General features: G+C 35.6%; 1 protein-coding gene across 1 annotated transcript in view; it reads left to right on the plus strand.

The window, feature by feature from the left end:
* The first annotated feature begins 338 nt into the window (after positions 1-338).
* Dnajc1 (DnaJ heat shock protein family (Hsp40) member C1) overlaps positions 339-15,265 on the plus strand; it is a 227,311-nt gene continuing 212,384 nt past the window's right edge. Inside the window, exon 1 of the mRNA XM_076831552.1 lies at positions 339-848. Coding sequence (XP_076687667.1) covers positions 633-848 — 216 coding nt within the window. The 5' untranslated portion in view covers positions 339-632. The remainder of the gene's footprint in view (positions 849-15,265) is intronic.

The following is a 15,265-nucleotide window of genomic DNA, read 5'->3' on the forward strand; positions in this document are numbered from 1 at the left end:
CCTACCTGTCCTGTATGGAATAAAAGCTACAAAATCGATATATCAGGCTTCATTTATGCTTTTAGTGTTCAATAGGGGAGGGCAAAACGGAAATCTACAGGTGGGATCTTCCTGATGGATGCGTGATGTTTAACCGTCCAGTCTTTTAAAAACCCTGTGTAAACACACTTTACAGTTCCTAGCCGAGCGCGAGCGCGAGCACCAGAAACCAGATCTGGGGCCTAGATCTGGGGTGCTTAGCGTCCTTACTTCCGGCCCCGCCCCTCCCCGCAGTTGCTAGGAAACGTGATGTCACCGGAAGCGAGGCCTGCGATAGGCTGAGGCGAGGGGAAGCCTCTCCCCTTCTGAAACCTCGGCGCCCCGGCGCTGGCTCTCCAGCTGTTTGTAGGCCTGGGGGTGAGGGTCCCCGGAAGGGAGAGCTGGCTGCGGCCCCGTCCGCGCACCCGCCGGTCTGGCCGTCAGCTCCCACAGTCCCAGCGCTCTAGCTGGCACCGGCCGCCTGGCTGGTGATTCTCGAGAGGCTGCCGCTCTTCTGACTGACAGGCACCGCTCCCACAGCCGGAGCTGCCCGCCACGTCTTGGGTTTCGGCCGACGGCACTGCGTGGCGGGTGACCTTTCTGAGCCCAGAGCGATGTCTGCTCCCTGCTCCGGACTGGCGCGGGTTCCTCAGCGCCGCAGGCTCCTGTGGTTCTCGCCCCCATTGCCGCGGTGCCGGCTGCTGCTGCAGCTGCTGCTGCTGCTGGCGGCCGCGGTGCCGGCGCGCGGCTGGGAGAGCGGCGACCTAGAGTTGTTTGACTTGGTGGAGGAGGTGCAGCTCAACTTCTACCAGTTCCTCGGGGTGCAGCAGGTAAGAGCGAAAGCGCGCGGGTCCGGGCGGACAGGCGAGCGGAGGCGGACTCTGATCCTGTTCCTCCGAGGGAATCGAGTACCGGGGGCTGGATGTGCTCACTCCGGGCTCTGCTGCCATCCTCAGCCCGATTCACTGGTGTCTCCTCGTAACTGTAGCTCGTAACTCGTTCACTTTCCCAGTTTCTCACCTTCGCTCCAACTTCTCAAATTCCGGTCTCAGTGACAGGCTGGACGGTGGTGATACCTCCTCTTTGCTCTGGCATTCTGGGCATTATCCTTTCCCCGCCCCCATTCCCACTGTACAGGAGGAAGAAGGAAAAGTGGTGCGGGTAGAGGTTTTTATTCTTATTTCATCTGCCTCCTTTCCTCTTCCTTTCTGAGAAACATAGGCTCGCATTTTGGCCAGTGTTTGTATTGCAGAAGTGTATTTTTTGTTGTTGTTTGTTTTATTTTGCACTGTACTTTGTAATCTTTTCCGCCTGTTGGATAGGGGTTCATATCACAGTTTAGAAATCTGGAGGAATTGAAGCCTCCACCAGGTTGGTCCTGGGACTCACAGGAGAAGCCATGAAACTTTCAAGGCAGTAGATTACTTGGGGTGCTGCTGGAAGAGATGCCCAACTATTAACGCAGAATCTGTTACTTTGTCTTTCCTTTGGTTTCCTTTTGTTTAGCTTGAGAAGTTAACTTGTGAAATCCGTTTGTTGCCCTTTATTTCTACCATCTAGGGTGGTAGAGTGAAGGTAATTATTCAGTCTACATGAAACTTTGTGCCATGAAAAAGATGACTTTTCACTGACTTCAGAATTGTGGAGAGAGAAAGAATTTCACACAATCTCATTTTAGTCCTTTATACAATGCTTTAAATAGTTATGCGAGCAGGGGGGAAAAAGGAAATTTATCAACAGTTGCCATTCAAGGTGAACTTAACTAGATGAAATGCACATTCCCTCCCTAGATTACTAAAAGTTTGGGTGAACTGTTGAACTTTTAAATGGAAATTTAGTTTTTCAGCATTGCATTTTCATCCCATTATTGAATCTAAAATTGCTAGGTTGCCATGGCACCATGAGTTTAACAATTTTTATTTTTGAGAGTTATAAAGAACAAGTATTTTACTCTTAAAATTCTAATCTGCAAACAATTTTGTAATACTATGAAGTGTCATCTGGTGCCATTTCCTGCTCCAAAATATTTGTCATTTCAAAGTAAATGACGATGCCATATGTGTAACAATAATTAATTAAGCTAAGTTTAGAGACTAATTTTTGAGAAGTCCTTTAATATAGAGAATAATTATTTAGAATTTATTGGTAAATTCTGTAGCTTATACATAACCTAATTTTAAAAAATCTTGAAGATGCTTTCCAGTTATTCTTGGAGATTAAGGTATACAAAATTTTAGTAGTAGGAGCTTAAAATTTCCAATTGTGTAATCCAGCATTGCATGTGCACTCTCATAATTTTCATTTATAATTTCATGCAGCTTAATTTTCAGTTACTTCAGCAATATGAACAACCAGAGCACTTGAATGTATGAGCAAACATGGGGAAGTAAAGAAGCATTGATAATGGAAAAGATTCTTTGTCGAGGTAGAATTGAAAAGAATAATTTAGAAAATTATTTTAATTTGTGTTTCTCTCTCCAACTATGTTGAAATTGGACAGAAAGTGAGAAGGAACTTTTAATCAGATAAATTGATTAGAACAAGTTCCTTATTTGAATTTTAACTTTTCTTTTTCATTTTAATTTGTTTTAATTAGTTACACATAACAGTACAACGACCTTTGACATATCATACATTTGAATCAGATGGGATATAATATCTCATTTTTCTGATTATACAGGTTGCAGAATCACATTGGTCATGCATTCACATATATACACACAGTAATAATAATGTCTTAACTTTTCTTGGAGATCTTTCAGGGACCAGACATTTGGTAGAGACAAATGCAGCCTGTTTAAGGTCTTTAATGTATAACTTTCAAGCCTTAGCTAAGAGGTCTCTTGGTAACTACACAGACATTTGGGAACAGGACAAAGTAGATAGAATAGTGGAGACTTGATTCTGTGCACTTACCAGTTATTATTCATTCAACAGAGATTTTTTTGGTGCCTGCTGAATTTTTAAACACTAAGAGTAGTCCTTTATATAAAGCAATACTCCTGACCTCATGAAACTTAGGAAAACACTTAGTAAGAATGAAAACAGGTAAACATAAGTATATGGTCAGAGAAGGTAAGTCTAAATTTGAGGGGCTTTTATAACAAACTACCATAAATTGGATAGCTTTCAACAACAGACATTTTTCATAGTTCTGGAGGCTGGGAAGTGGAAGACAAGGTGCTGGCAGATTCTGTGTCTGATGAACGCCTTCTGGTTTATAGATGGCACCTTCTTATTGTGCCCTTACATCACTAAGATGTGAGGCAGTTCTTTAAGACTTCTTTTATAAGTAAGTGCACTAATCCCATGCATAAGGGCTCCAACCTTATGGCCTAATCACCCCTCAAATGCTACTTCATAGTAATATATTGGAAGTTAGGTTTCAACATAGGAATTTTGGAGGGATTCAGCTATTCAGAACATAGCATGCTGGTGGTGCATTCAAGGAAGAGCAGAGATAAGTGCAAAGGCCTTGAGGCAGGAGCTTGCTTAGTGTTTTGGGAACAGCAAGGCAGCCATTGTGACTGGAGCAGAGTGATGGAGGAGAATAGTAAGAGGAGAGGAGATTAGAGTCATAAGTGGTAGAAGAAGATCATGTAGGGCCTTATAGGCCGCTATAAAGATTTTGGCTTTTACTTATAAGTAAGTTGTGGGCCCAATTTAGAGGGGTGACATTGAAAAGAAGAGATGTGTGAGTTGAGTTAAATTTCAAAATGAGCACTTTATTGTGTTCAAGATAGTCTATAAGGTGCCAATTACTTGGAGGAATAAGGAATAATTGTGATATAGAATGTAGAATAGACGTGGGTGGTACAAGTGGTCAGATTCTGGATTTAATGTGAACAAAGAAGTGAAAGATTTTCCTGATGGTTTGAAAGTGGGATGTGTGTCTCTGTGTGTGTGTGTGTGTGTGTGTGTGTGTGTGAGAGAGAGAGAGAGAGAGAGAGAGAGAGAGAGAGAAAAGAACAATTGAAGTCAGTTCTAAGATTTTGGCTTCAATAACCTGAAGGATGCAGTTGCCATTTATTGAGTTGGGGAAGTATGGAATAGGAATCTAGTTGAGGGAAAATCAGGAATTCGGGGTTTGAACATGCCAAATTTATTGTGTCTGTTAAGCATTGAGGTGGAGATGGCATATAACTATTTGGTTTTTTAGGTCTGGAGTTCAAGCATGAAAGTTTTTGTTTTAATCAGGTTTTTTTTTTTTTTTTTGCTGCTATGACTAAAAGGACCCAACCAGAACAACTGTAGATGAAAAAAGGTTTATTTGAGGGTTCATGGTTTCAGAGGTCTTAATCCATAGACAGCAGGTTCTATTCCTCATAGCTTCAGGTGAAGCTGAACATCCTTGTGGGATAGTGTGGTGGAAGGAAGCAGCTCATATCATGATCAGAAAGCAGAGAGAGACTCCACTCTCCAGAAACAATTATATACACCAAAGCCATACCCCAATTCCCACCTCCTTCATCCACACCCTACCACTTTGGTTACCACTTAGTTAATCCCTATCAGGGGATTAATTCATTGATTGAGTTAAGACTCTCACAACCCAATAGTTTTTCCTCTGAACCTTCTTGCGTTGTCTCACATATGAGCTTTTGGGGGATACCTTCCATCCAAACCATAATAGTTTGGGCCAGAAATATTAATTACTTAGAAGATAATGGGAAACCATATAACTGGATGAGTTCACACAAGAGAATGAATGCAAAAGAGAAGAGGTCTGGGAGCTAAGCTTTGGGGATCCAAATGTTGTCAGGTCAATCAAGAGGGACCAGCAAAGAAGATGGGAAGGAGCAACTAGTAAGACAGAAGGCAAACCAAGGAAGGTGCTGTCTTTCAAATCAAGTGGAGACAGTATCCCAAAGAGGAGAAACTGATTAACTGGTTAAAATGATGATGATAATTCAAATAAGATGATTCTGACAATTATTTGGATTTAACAGTGTGGAGGTCATTGGCTTCCTCAGCGAAGAGCTATTTCAGTAAATTGGTGAGATCAGTAATCTGGTTAGATTGGGTTCAGGAGAGAATGAAGAGGAAGAATTGGAGATAATTAATGTAGAAAATTGGACAGTAGTGAATAACCATGGTGTCTTCTTTTAATCCCTTAATCCACCAGGTTTTGGTGTTCTCATTCACTCGTGAAGCTCTATAATTTGAATAACCAATGGCTTCTAGAACTTGGACCAGGCTACCTGCTGGCTTTATGACCTTGGGCAAATTAGTTGCCTCATTTACAACAGATAATTATTTACTTCATAGTTAGGCACATAGGATATACTGTCATGAAGTTACAGTCATATAAATCTTCAAAAACCTTTATTTTCATCAAAAAACTTAACTGTGATTAATATTGGTTTTATACTAACGAATGTAGAAATGCTATTGTTATGTTTTAAAATATCTCATAGTATTTTAAGAGCTAAATATTTGAGTTTTGGGATATAATTTATATTTACTGATTTTTTTTTTAGTACAAGTAGGACTTACTTAGAAATTCAAGCTAGAATTTGTTTCATTCCCCATCTTATTTAATAACAAATTAAGTAAGTCTAGGATTCATTCACTTAGTGTTTCTGATTACCATCATCTAGCATCTGGACTTTCATACATAATCAGATATATCGCAAAAGCAAGGGCATGTCTCCTTCCACATTCTGGGCTAGAGAAAACAATATGCTTCATCATTAGATGGATGCCAGTTTTATCGCTAGTAAGGTAGTAGACATTAGCTATGTGCATCTACACAGTCAGCTAATAGAATTTGTTTAATTTTAAAGCTAAGAGTTTAAAATCACGGATTAAATAAAGGACATGTTGTAGTATAAGCAGCAGTTTTAAAATGAAAAAGAAGTAGTATTAAAATGCCACTGAGCACAATAATTAGAATTCTGAAAAGGAGTAATTTTCTTAAACAAATTTTGGAATACATATAATTCAAAGTTGTAAAAGGCACAAGAATTTCAAAAAGTTACCTGAGACTTGTATATACTGTGGCATATATAGTGAACAGTATTTAAAAATGAAGGAATGCCTATTATCCCAGTGGCTTGGGAGACTGAAGCAGGAGGATCGCAAGTTCAAAGCCAGCCTCAGCAATTTAGTGAGTTCCTAAGTAACTTAGCAAGACCCTATCTCAAAATAAAAAAGGGCTGTGGATGTGGCTTAGTGATTAAGCACCCAGGTTCCATACTCAGTACTAAATAAACAAATCCTGTTGTCATTTACTGGGGAAATCCATAGAGAAATCTTAAGGTCTATATACATGCCTACTTAGGAAGATAGAAACTTCTTATTTCTAGCAAATCCTTAAGTATTTTATTTATCCATTAAAATATATCATGTTTGAGGAAGTATTCATTGATCAATTGAATTTATGTATTACCAAGAAACCTTTGACTTTTGGAATTTTTTTTTTCAAAATAGTGAATCTTATTAGCAGTTATTTTCAATTACTGTATTTTTAGTAACACATAAAAGATTAATATTTAGTTTCTTTTCTGACTTTAAATAGTATTTTGAGTCAGTAGTTTGGTGATTAAATTTGATTTGTGGAAGTTAATGTATATATAATGTAGAAAAACTGAAAATTTTGATTTTACTTGTAGTTAACTATATCTTACTGTATTTTTGTATGGATCTTTTATCTGCAGTAGGAAATAAACTTCCTTGGTTTAAGAAAAACATACTAATTTAGATATTTGATAAAGTTAAAGTAATTGCCATGTTGTACAGTTTTATAGTAGTTATACAGAATTGATGTGTGATTTTTTAAAAATATTTTTTAGTTGTTGATGGACCTTTATTTTATTTATGTGTATGTGGTGCTCAGAATCGAACCCAGTGCCTCATGCATGCCAGGCAAGCGCACTACCACTGAGCTACAACCCCAACCCCTTGATGTGTGATTTTTTGCATTGCACCTTTTAAAGTATTTAAGACTTAATTTAGATTGATCTGAAAAGTAGTTATTCTGATGCTGCAGTCATTAATACACTATTCAAAAAAGACCCCAATGCAAGGCAGATACAATCCCTACATGGTGGATGGCAAACATATCTTCAGGGAAAGAGAATCATTTGATGACTGAAACATTTTAAAGTTGTTTGAGAACTTCTACTTTGGTTACTTAAAGCTAAATTCCATTCACATGTCTCAGATTCTCAGTAGACAGCTTTGGAAACTACACCTTGTGTGGACAAATCAATTTCTCCTGAGGTAGATCTCAACACTGGAAATTGAACACCTCACAAGAACAGCACCAAGGAAGCAAAGATGGTATCCACAGGACGTGCAGAGTATTTTGGAAAAATGTCAGCATCAACCAAGCACAGTGGTATACTCCATAAGGCTGTGCAGGAGGATCACAAGTTCAAGGCCAGCCTCAGCAATTTAGTGAGAACCTGTTTCAAAATAAAAGACTGAGGATGTAGCTCAGTGGCAAAGCACTGGTATTTGGTACTGGGTATTGAACCCAGAACCAGGGGTCTGGGTTCAATACCCAGTACCAAACTAAGAAAGAAAAGAAAGTAGCTACTGTGAAAAGCTTTACAATTTTCAACGATGTTGCCATCTTTGAAAACATCACTAAAACTTATTGTTTTGAATTGTCTTCAAAACAACATATTGCAGCATATTCTTCATATTATCTTCATTGTAGTAAGTCTGCACATTGGATTTGATTGGGGGATATAGTTAATGTTATCTGGCACCAAACTGGTGATTAAATTAGGTTAACAAGCTCAAATAAATGTACTTTATATTGTTAAAGAGATTTGCATATAAACTGTACGGTTCATAAGCTAGCTTGAGTATTGTTCTTAGAGCAGTCTTGGAGAAACTTTGAGTGATAATCATGAAGTAAAATCTAATGCCTTATAGGGTAATAATATGTATTGGAGTAAATGACCTTGGGGGCGAAAATACAGAAAAAAAATGCACAAATACAAATATAAAAGGTAATAGGGTAATATCTCCATCTTGTGGCCTTCTTTGGATATTGCCATTAAAAATGTTGAGGGGTTGTGTTTTCACAACTGTAGGCATAAATAAGAATAAAATGTGAGTCAGATGGAAATAAAGTATGGGTTAAAGATTTCTTGTAGTGTATTGCAGGAAACTTTAAGACTGAACTTCACAATTAATGTACTGCATGCTGACATAGTGATGTCCTCCCTTGGGCATCCTTAACGGTTCACTCCAGTGTATCTTACAAATACATTTTTCTATAAAATGCCATGGTATGAAAGAGGTTGGGAAAGTACTAAGGCATGAAGTTCTGATATTTTATTCCTGGGGAAAATATGTATATAAATTTATAAGCATATATATAAATGTATATGTATATGTAAAAACATAAAATTTATAAATTTAGTCTATATCAACATTTTAATTAAACTGAATACCTTTATTTGACTCTTATAAAGCTAAAGCATTTTTTTAGCCTTTGGGCTAGAGAATCAGGCTAGAGAAGGAATCAAAGTTTTTGAGGAATAAGCATTTGTTGGTTACTTGATTACATGCTTTAGATGGCAGAATGATGATGATTACACATTTCTGCAGTTTTCAATAAGTCAGAGGAATATAGTCAGCCCTCAGCATCTGCAGTTCCATACCAACTATGAATGAAAAATATTTGGGGGGAAAATGGTATCTGTACTAAGCACGTACACATTTTTCTTGTCATTATTCCCTAAACAATACAATGTAACTACTTTTTACATAACATTCCCATTTTACTAGGTATCACAAGTAATCTAGAGATGATTTAAGCTATATGGGAGGATGTATGCTGTTATATGCAATTACTGTTCCATTTTATGAAAGAGACTGAAGCATTTATGGGTTAGGGTGTCTGTGAGGGTACTGGAACCAATAGGATTGTACTTTAATGGTTCAAACCATTGTCTATAAGAAAAAGAAACAGATGGCTTTTGGAATATGTAAATGTTCAAGTTCTTGGTAGCCTAAAGTAATATTTTGTTATACTAGGCGATATAAAATATTTTACTTATCAGCCCCATATGGTAGGATTCAATAGTAGGACTCACCTGTAATCTCAGAGACTTGGTAGGCTGAGGCAGGAGGATCAAAAGTTCAAGGCTAGCCTCAGCAGCTTAGCAGGACCCTGTCTCAAAATAATAATTAAACTAAAAGGACTGTGGTTATAGGTGAGTGGTAAAGTACCCCTGGGTTCAATCCCCGATATCTAAATAAATAAAAGAAAAATTTCACCCACTCAATCTTGACCAACAACTATTTCAGATTTTTGACAGTTTGCAGACTTTTTCCGATCATTTATCCCTTAAAAAAGCACTGTGTGGTAGATAACAAGCTACAGATGTAATTTTAGATTTTCTAGAAGTCATATTTAAAGACATAAGATTCTTTCTTAAGAATGTATTTTATGTAACCCAGTATTACAAATATTGTTTCAACATGTATTCCCATGTATGAAAGTTGGAGGGCTGGAGATATAGCTCAGTGGTAAAGTGCTTGCCTAGTATGCTTGAGGCCCTGGATTTGATCTCTAGCAACATACACACACCAATACCCACACACAAATACATATTACTAATGAGATATTTCACATTTTAGTTTTTTGTACTAAGCCCTCAAAAATCTGGTGTGTATTTTACATTTATATTTCCGCACACCTAATGTCAGATGCTAAATTTTATTGAAAATACTTTAGTGTGATTTCTTAAGATGTTCTGCTAAAAGTAGATTCATGTACCCATATATTCCAAAAATACATAAAAGTTTGAACTGAATTGAACAACGGTTTTAAAATGCATATATAAATTAATTAAAATTAAAAATTGTTTTCTCTGTTCTAGCACATTTTCAGTGTTCAGATATGGTTAATGGACATTGGGTGACACTCACTGAATAATAAAGCATTAGAGAATAAATATTTCTATGTTGTGTAGCTGTAGTGAAGTATTTTGGGGTAAAATCACTGATTATTGCTTCTGTTTTGTCAGGGACATGCTTTGTAGTTTTTATATATTTTTGTATTTTAATCCAGTGTAGTTTTTATTATCTTGTTTTTGAGGTGGTTCTTCCAATTGTGCTAGACATGCTTTTTTTAACATTTATTTTTTAGTTGTAGTTGGACACAATACCTTTATTTTATTTATTTTTATATGGTTCTGACGATTGAACCCAGGGCCTCGCGTGTGCTAGGTGACCCCTGTACTGCTGAGGCACAGCCCCAGCCCTTGTCCATGCTTTTTTTTTGCTCTGTGAAGGCTGTTTGTATAGAGGTGATGCTGTTCTTGTAAGAACAATGAACTTCCATGCATAGGTTCTCTGTTAAGAGTGGTTTCAAGTAATCAGTTTAATTCAAGTTGGTCATTTGACTTTGCTGACTCACCTGATATATTTTATAATCCTGTATTATATATTAATTTAATATATTAAATCTTTAATTATGCTTTGACCAAGAAATCACCCATGTTCCTACTTTTCATTTTAACTTTGGATTTGCCTGTTCTCTCTATTTGTTCTCAAACTTATACAGTATGATCTATTGATAGCGATTAAATATTTACTGTATTCTCTGCTGTCATCTGTTTTGATTATTTCACGTTATATATAATCAAGTGACTAGAAAGAGATTTCCAGATGCAATTCTGTTTTTGTGCCAGTCTTTTGCCTCTTTGTAATATCAATCAGAAATTCCAAAGTCATCCAGTTTTACTCCCTGACTTTGCCACCTCTTTGTAGCTCCTAATGAGTATTATTTTCTTTTGGACTGAATTATTAATTACCAATTTTTTGACTTTGCTTTTTATAATATCATAAGCAGCTGAAGAAAAGAAGTCAATCTTAACATTGACGGTCCTTAAACATACATAACTACTGTTATTTTAAACGATCTGACACAAGAAACAAGTTGCATGAGAGTCCAAGATGTTAAAAATTCCATGTTGAGGGAAAAATAACAAAACAAAAATTAAAGAACCAATAATTGAGTCCTGAAGTTGGAGAAGACCTCACCAATATCTGCTTCCTCACAAAGAATTTCTTCTATAGCATTCCCATCCGATGGTCATCCAGACAGCTTGATTATGTCTAACAAAGGAAATTATTAAACGACTTATTAACTTTTTGTTTAATAGTAGTACTCTGGAAATTTTTTTCTTATTTAAAGCCAAAATCATTCTTATACCTATTTTCATTAATCATTCACCATCTTCTTTGAGGGTATCTTTGAATATGTATTCCTTCAAATTATTTTTCTGTAATGCCTTAAAATAGATTCACAAGGGAAATAATTGTTGATTCTCTCCACACAGTAGGGTTGCTAAAAATGATAATACAGATAATCTGATACTAATTAACGTAATACTTGTTTACATCATCTTTAGATGATGTGTACTGAGTCTCTTTTAGAGAAGACTTCAGCCACAGTCGTTCGAGTTGTCTTGAAACTACATTGAGCATGGTTTAGAGTTGTCTTGAAACTACATTAAGCATGGTTTGAAGTTTCTATAAATAATTCCAGGGGCTCATCAAAAACATCAATTATAGGAAATTTCCAAAAGATGGGAAAATAGGATGATTGGGGGATATGCATTTTTTGATAACATGAACCACAGAATTAACTTAATTAGAAGTATTCCCAGAAGTTGTTATAAATTTTTAAATCAGAAATCCTGTATACAGTTGTGTAGGTTGTGTTTTTTTTTCAAACCTCTTATCTTGGCATAAAAGTGTTTATAATTCAGGATTGTTGTGAAGAATTACACATAGGTTAAACTTTGCAATAAATAATTTCTTTGGCAATTAAAATATATTTCTGTAGGTGGAATTTTAATTTTCAGATTCATCTTGAGAGGGAGTTTCTTTTTCCTGTTTACCTCTTCCTAGTGTTTATAGTTGCTTTTACTTCTTTTCCATGAGCCACCTAGACAAGAACTAGGTTGTATATAGGCAGCTTAGGGCTCCCTCCTGAGGTTATATTGAGGCCATTGCAGAACCAGATACCAAGCCTGCAAGTTTCTTGGCCTGGTCTCAGCTGCGGGGCTAAAACCATTGCCTCTTTAACATCTCAGATATATAATCTTTTATAAGCTGTAGCTTTAGTGATTTTCTCACTTTAAACATTTTTTCCCCCCACAGGTGGTAGGGCTCCATTGCAGTCTCTGGTTTCAATCAAGTCTGTTCCCAGGATCAAACTTCTGGTTTCCTCTGCCTGTTTGTATTGATGAGCCAAGTAGGCCTATAGCTTAACCCTATTTATGGCTACAAGTTTCCATTTGTTTTATATATACACATATAAAACATATATATGTTATATATGCATACAGATATAATATGTAGAATTATATATATTAGTATATTAGTTATAGAAGAACACAATACCTTTATTTTATTTATTTATTTTTATGTGATGCTGAGGATTGAATCTAGTGCCTCACATGTGCTAAGCAAGCACTCCACCACTGAGCCACAACCCCAGCCCATTTGTTTTTGTTTACAGAGATACTTAACAATTTTTTTTAGATGAACACAATATCCTTATTTATTTATTATTATTTTTCAATGTGGTGCTGAGGATCGAACCCAGAGCCTCACACGTGTAAGACAGGCGCTCTACCGCTGAGCCACAATCCCAGCCCCCTTAACAATTTTTTTAATCATGTGTATATTTTATAATTTTTCTCTCTTTAAATTTTAGTATTGATTCATATTTGGAGTGGGGTTTGGGAGGAGGTTCCTCAAATTCTTTCAGTGCTGCTTTGACATTGGAATATTTGGGAAAGATACAAGTCTTTTATAATAATTATTATTTTTAATGTTGAGTTTTCTATTATCTTAGAACCTTTACCACTTATCATTTAGAAATATAGTCAAGTCTATTATAACAATATAAGAATCTATTACGTAGGCACTACAAAGTATTGTTCCCTCCCTGTCCCTTTTTAGTATTGTTCCTAGACTATCCAAGACTGGCAAGTAACATTTTAAATAATCAGTTCCCACAGTTTTTTAATATAATAACAAGTAAATCTATTATCTTAGAGTGACCTTATTATTGGAGATGCACAGAGGACAGCCCTATAACATCTTTGAAAATTGGAAATAATCAAGTTATTGTAGAATATTTGAGTAAATTAGACATTCTTGAATGTGATATAATTATTAATAAAATATGTGAAAATATGTGACATAGCAACATGGAAAATACTTATAAATGAAAAAAGCTAGGTATCAAGTTATGTTCACATTTTATTATAATTTCATAGGAATTATATGTATGCACAGGAAATAGAAACATGAACTAAGGAGAACAGTTTTATTTGTGGGGTTGGTGGAATTTTCTTTAGGAGTGAATATTTCATTTAGAGTTCTGTTAATATTATTGACATGTAAATTATATTACTTTGGAAACAAGAATGTTATGCAATTAAATCACAATCAGATAAACTAACACGTTTTCATGAGATTTTTTTATGTTACTTTTTACTTATAACTTACTGAAAATTATAAGTGTTAAATAATGCAAATAATTTTAGATGAAAAAGCTCATTTCACAGTTTAACTCAGTTCACAGTTTAACTTACTATTTGTTTATTTTGTTAGTTTAAAAATATTACAACAATTTTAATAATTATTTCAATGAATCACTAACTATTTCATTGTAATTTCAAATGTTAATCTTGGTCAAATGAAGTAGAGTCATGGTCTATAGTAAATAAAAGTGATTTAAATGCACTTATAATAAGCTATGGGTATAATTATACATTCTGGTAAATAAATACCATGGCATACTGGCCAAGAAAGCCAACTAATAAGTCTTGAGGTTGAGACCACAGTTTGGTGCTTTGAATCTTTGCATTATTCATCTGAATCCTTTTGTATCTACTATATCTCTTTAATTCAACATTGCAGATACTACTGGGTAACCAACCACACTGTAGAATTTATACCCTTTAAATCCTCACGGTGCTTACAGGTTAGAGTTGTGCTGTCTAGTACTGTAGCCACTAACCACATCTGGTTATAGAGCACTTGAAATATGACTAGTTAGATTAAGAATATGAATTTTACCCTGTATTTAATTTTGTAATGAGTGTAAAATTAAATTTGAAAAACAGAAGGAGTAAATAATATTTTCCCATTAAGCATGATTTTATTGTTTGGGTAAGGACTACATTTCACTTGAACCATCAAAATTTTCACTTATGAATTAAGATATGCTGTAAAAAGTAACCACTGGAGTTTGAAGACTTAAAATGAAAAAAAAAAAACAGTGTAACATATCTCAATGATTTTTTTAATGTTTATTGCATGTTGAAAAGATAATATTTTGATTTATTGGTTTAAAGTAATATAGTCTTTTCTTTCTTTCTTTCTTTCTTTTTTTTTTTTTTTTTTTTTGGTACTAGTGCTTGAACCAGAGGAACATTACCCCTGAGCCATATCCCAGCCCTTTTTGTTATTTTTTATTTTGCAACAAGTTCTTGGTAAGTTGCTTCAGGCCTCGGTAAGTTGCTGAGGTTGGCCTTGATTTGTGATCCTCCTGCCTCACCTCCGGTGTCACTGGGATTAATAGGTGTATGCCACTGTGTCTGGCTAATGTAATGTATTTTTAAAAATTATTTATTTTTTTAGTTGTATTTGGACACAATACCTTTATTTTATTTATTTATATGTGATGCTGAGGATCAAGCCCAGGGCTTTGCATGTGCTAGGTGAATGCTCTACCACTTAGCCACAACCCCAGCCCCATGTAATGTATTTTTAAAATTATTTTTTTCTGTTTTCTTTTACTTTTTAAAATGTGGTTACTAGAAAATGTAAAGACTTGCATTATTTTCCTATCAGATAGTACAGATTTACTGTAGGGATGGAAAAACTGTGGCATGCCCTTGGCTTAGACCTGGTGTAGAACACTGGAGTCTAGTAGGGAAGCAGGTATTCATATTGTCCAGAGGTACGAAAAATAACTGGTGAGTTCAGAAAGAAGAAACCTACTATTTAGTAATGCTTTAAATTTTTATGTTTTATATATCTTTTCTAATATAGCATATATTAGTACAGTAATAGAGTCTATATAAGTTAATGAATAAGTAGGTAGACAAAATTCAGATGTAAATATAAAAATTAATAATTTTTTCCTGATAAAGCATTTGATTGACAATATTTGATGACCACAGTTTAGAGGATATTGAGGTAGTGGGGTATGAAGGAAAGATATGGGAGGATGAACTTTTGGAGTGAAGAAATA

This window comes from Callospermophilus lateralis, chromosome 13, assembly GCF_048772815.1.
Source record: "Callospermophilus lateralis isolate mCalLat2 chromosome 13, mCalLat2.hap1, whole genome shotgun sequence".
In the NCBI taxonomy this organism is placed as follows: Eukaryota; Metazoa; Chordata; class Mammalia; order Rodentia; family Sciuridae; genus Callospermophilus; species Callospermophilus lateralis.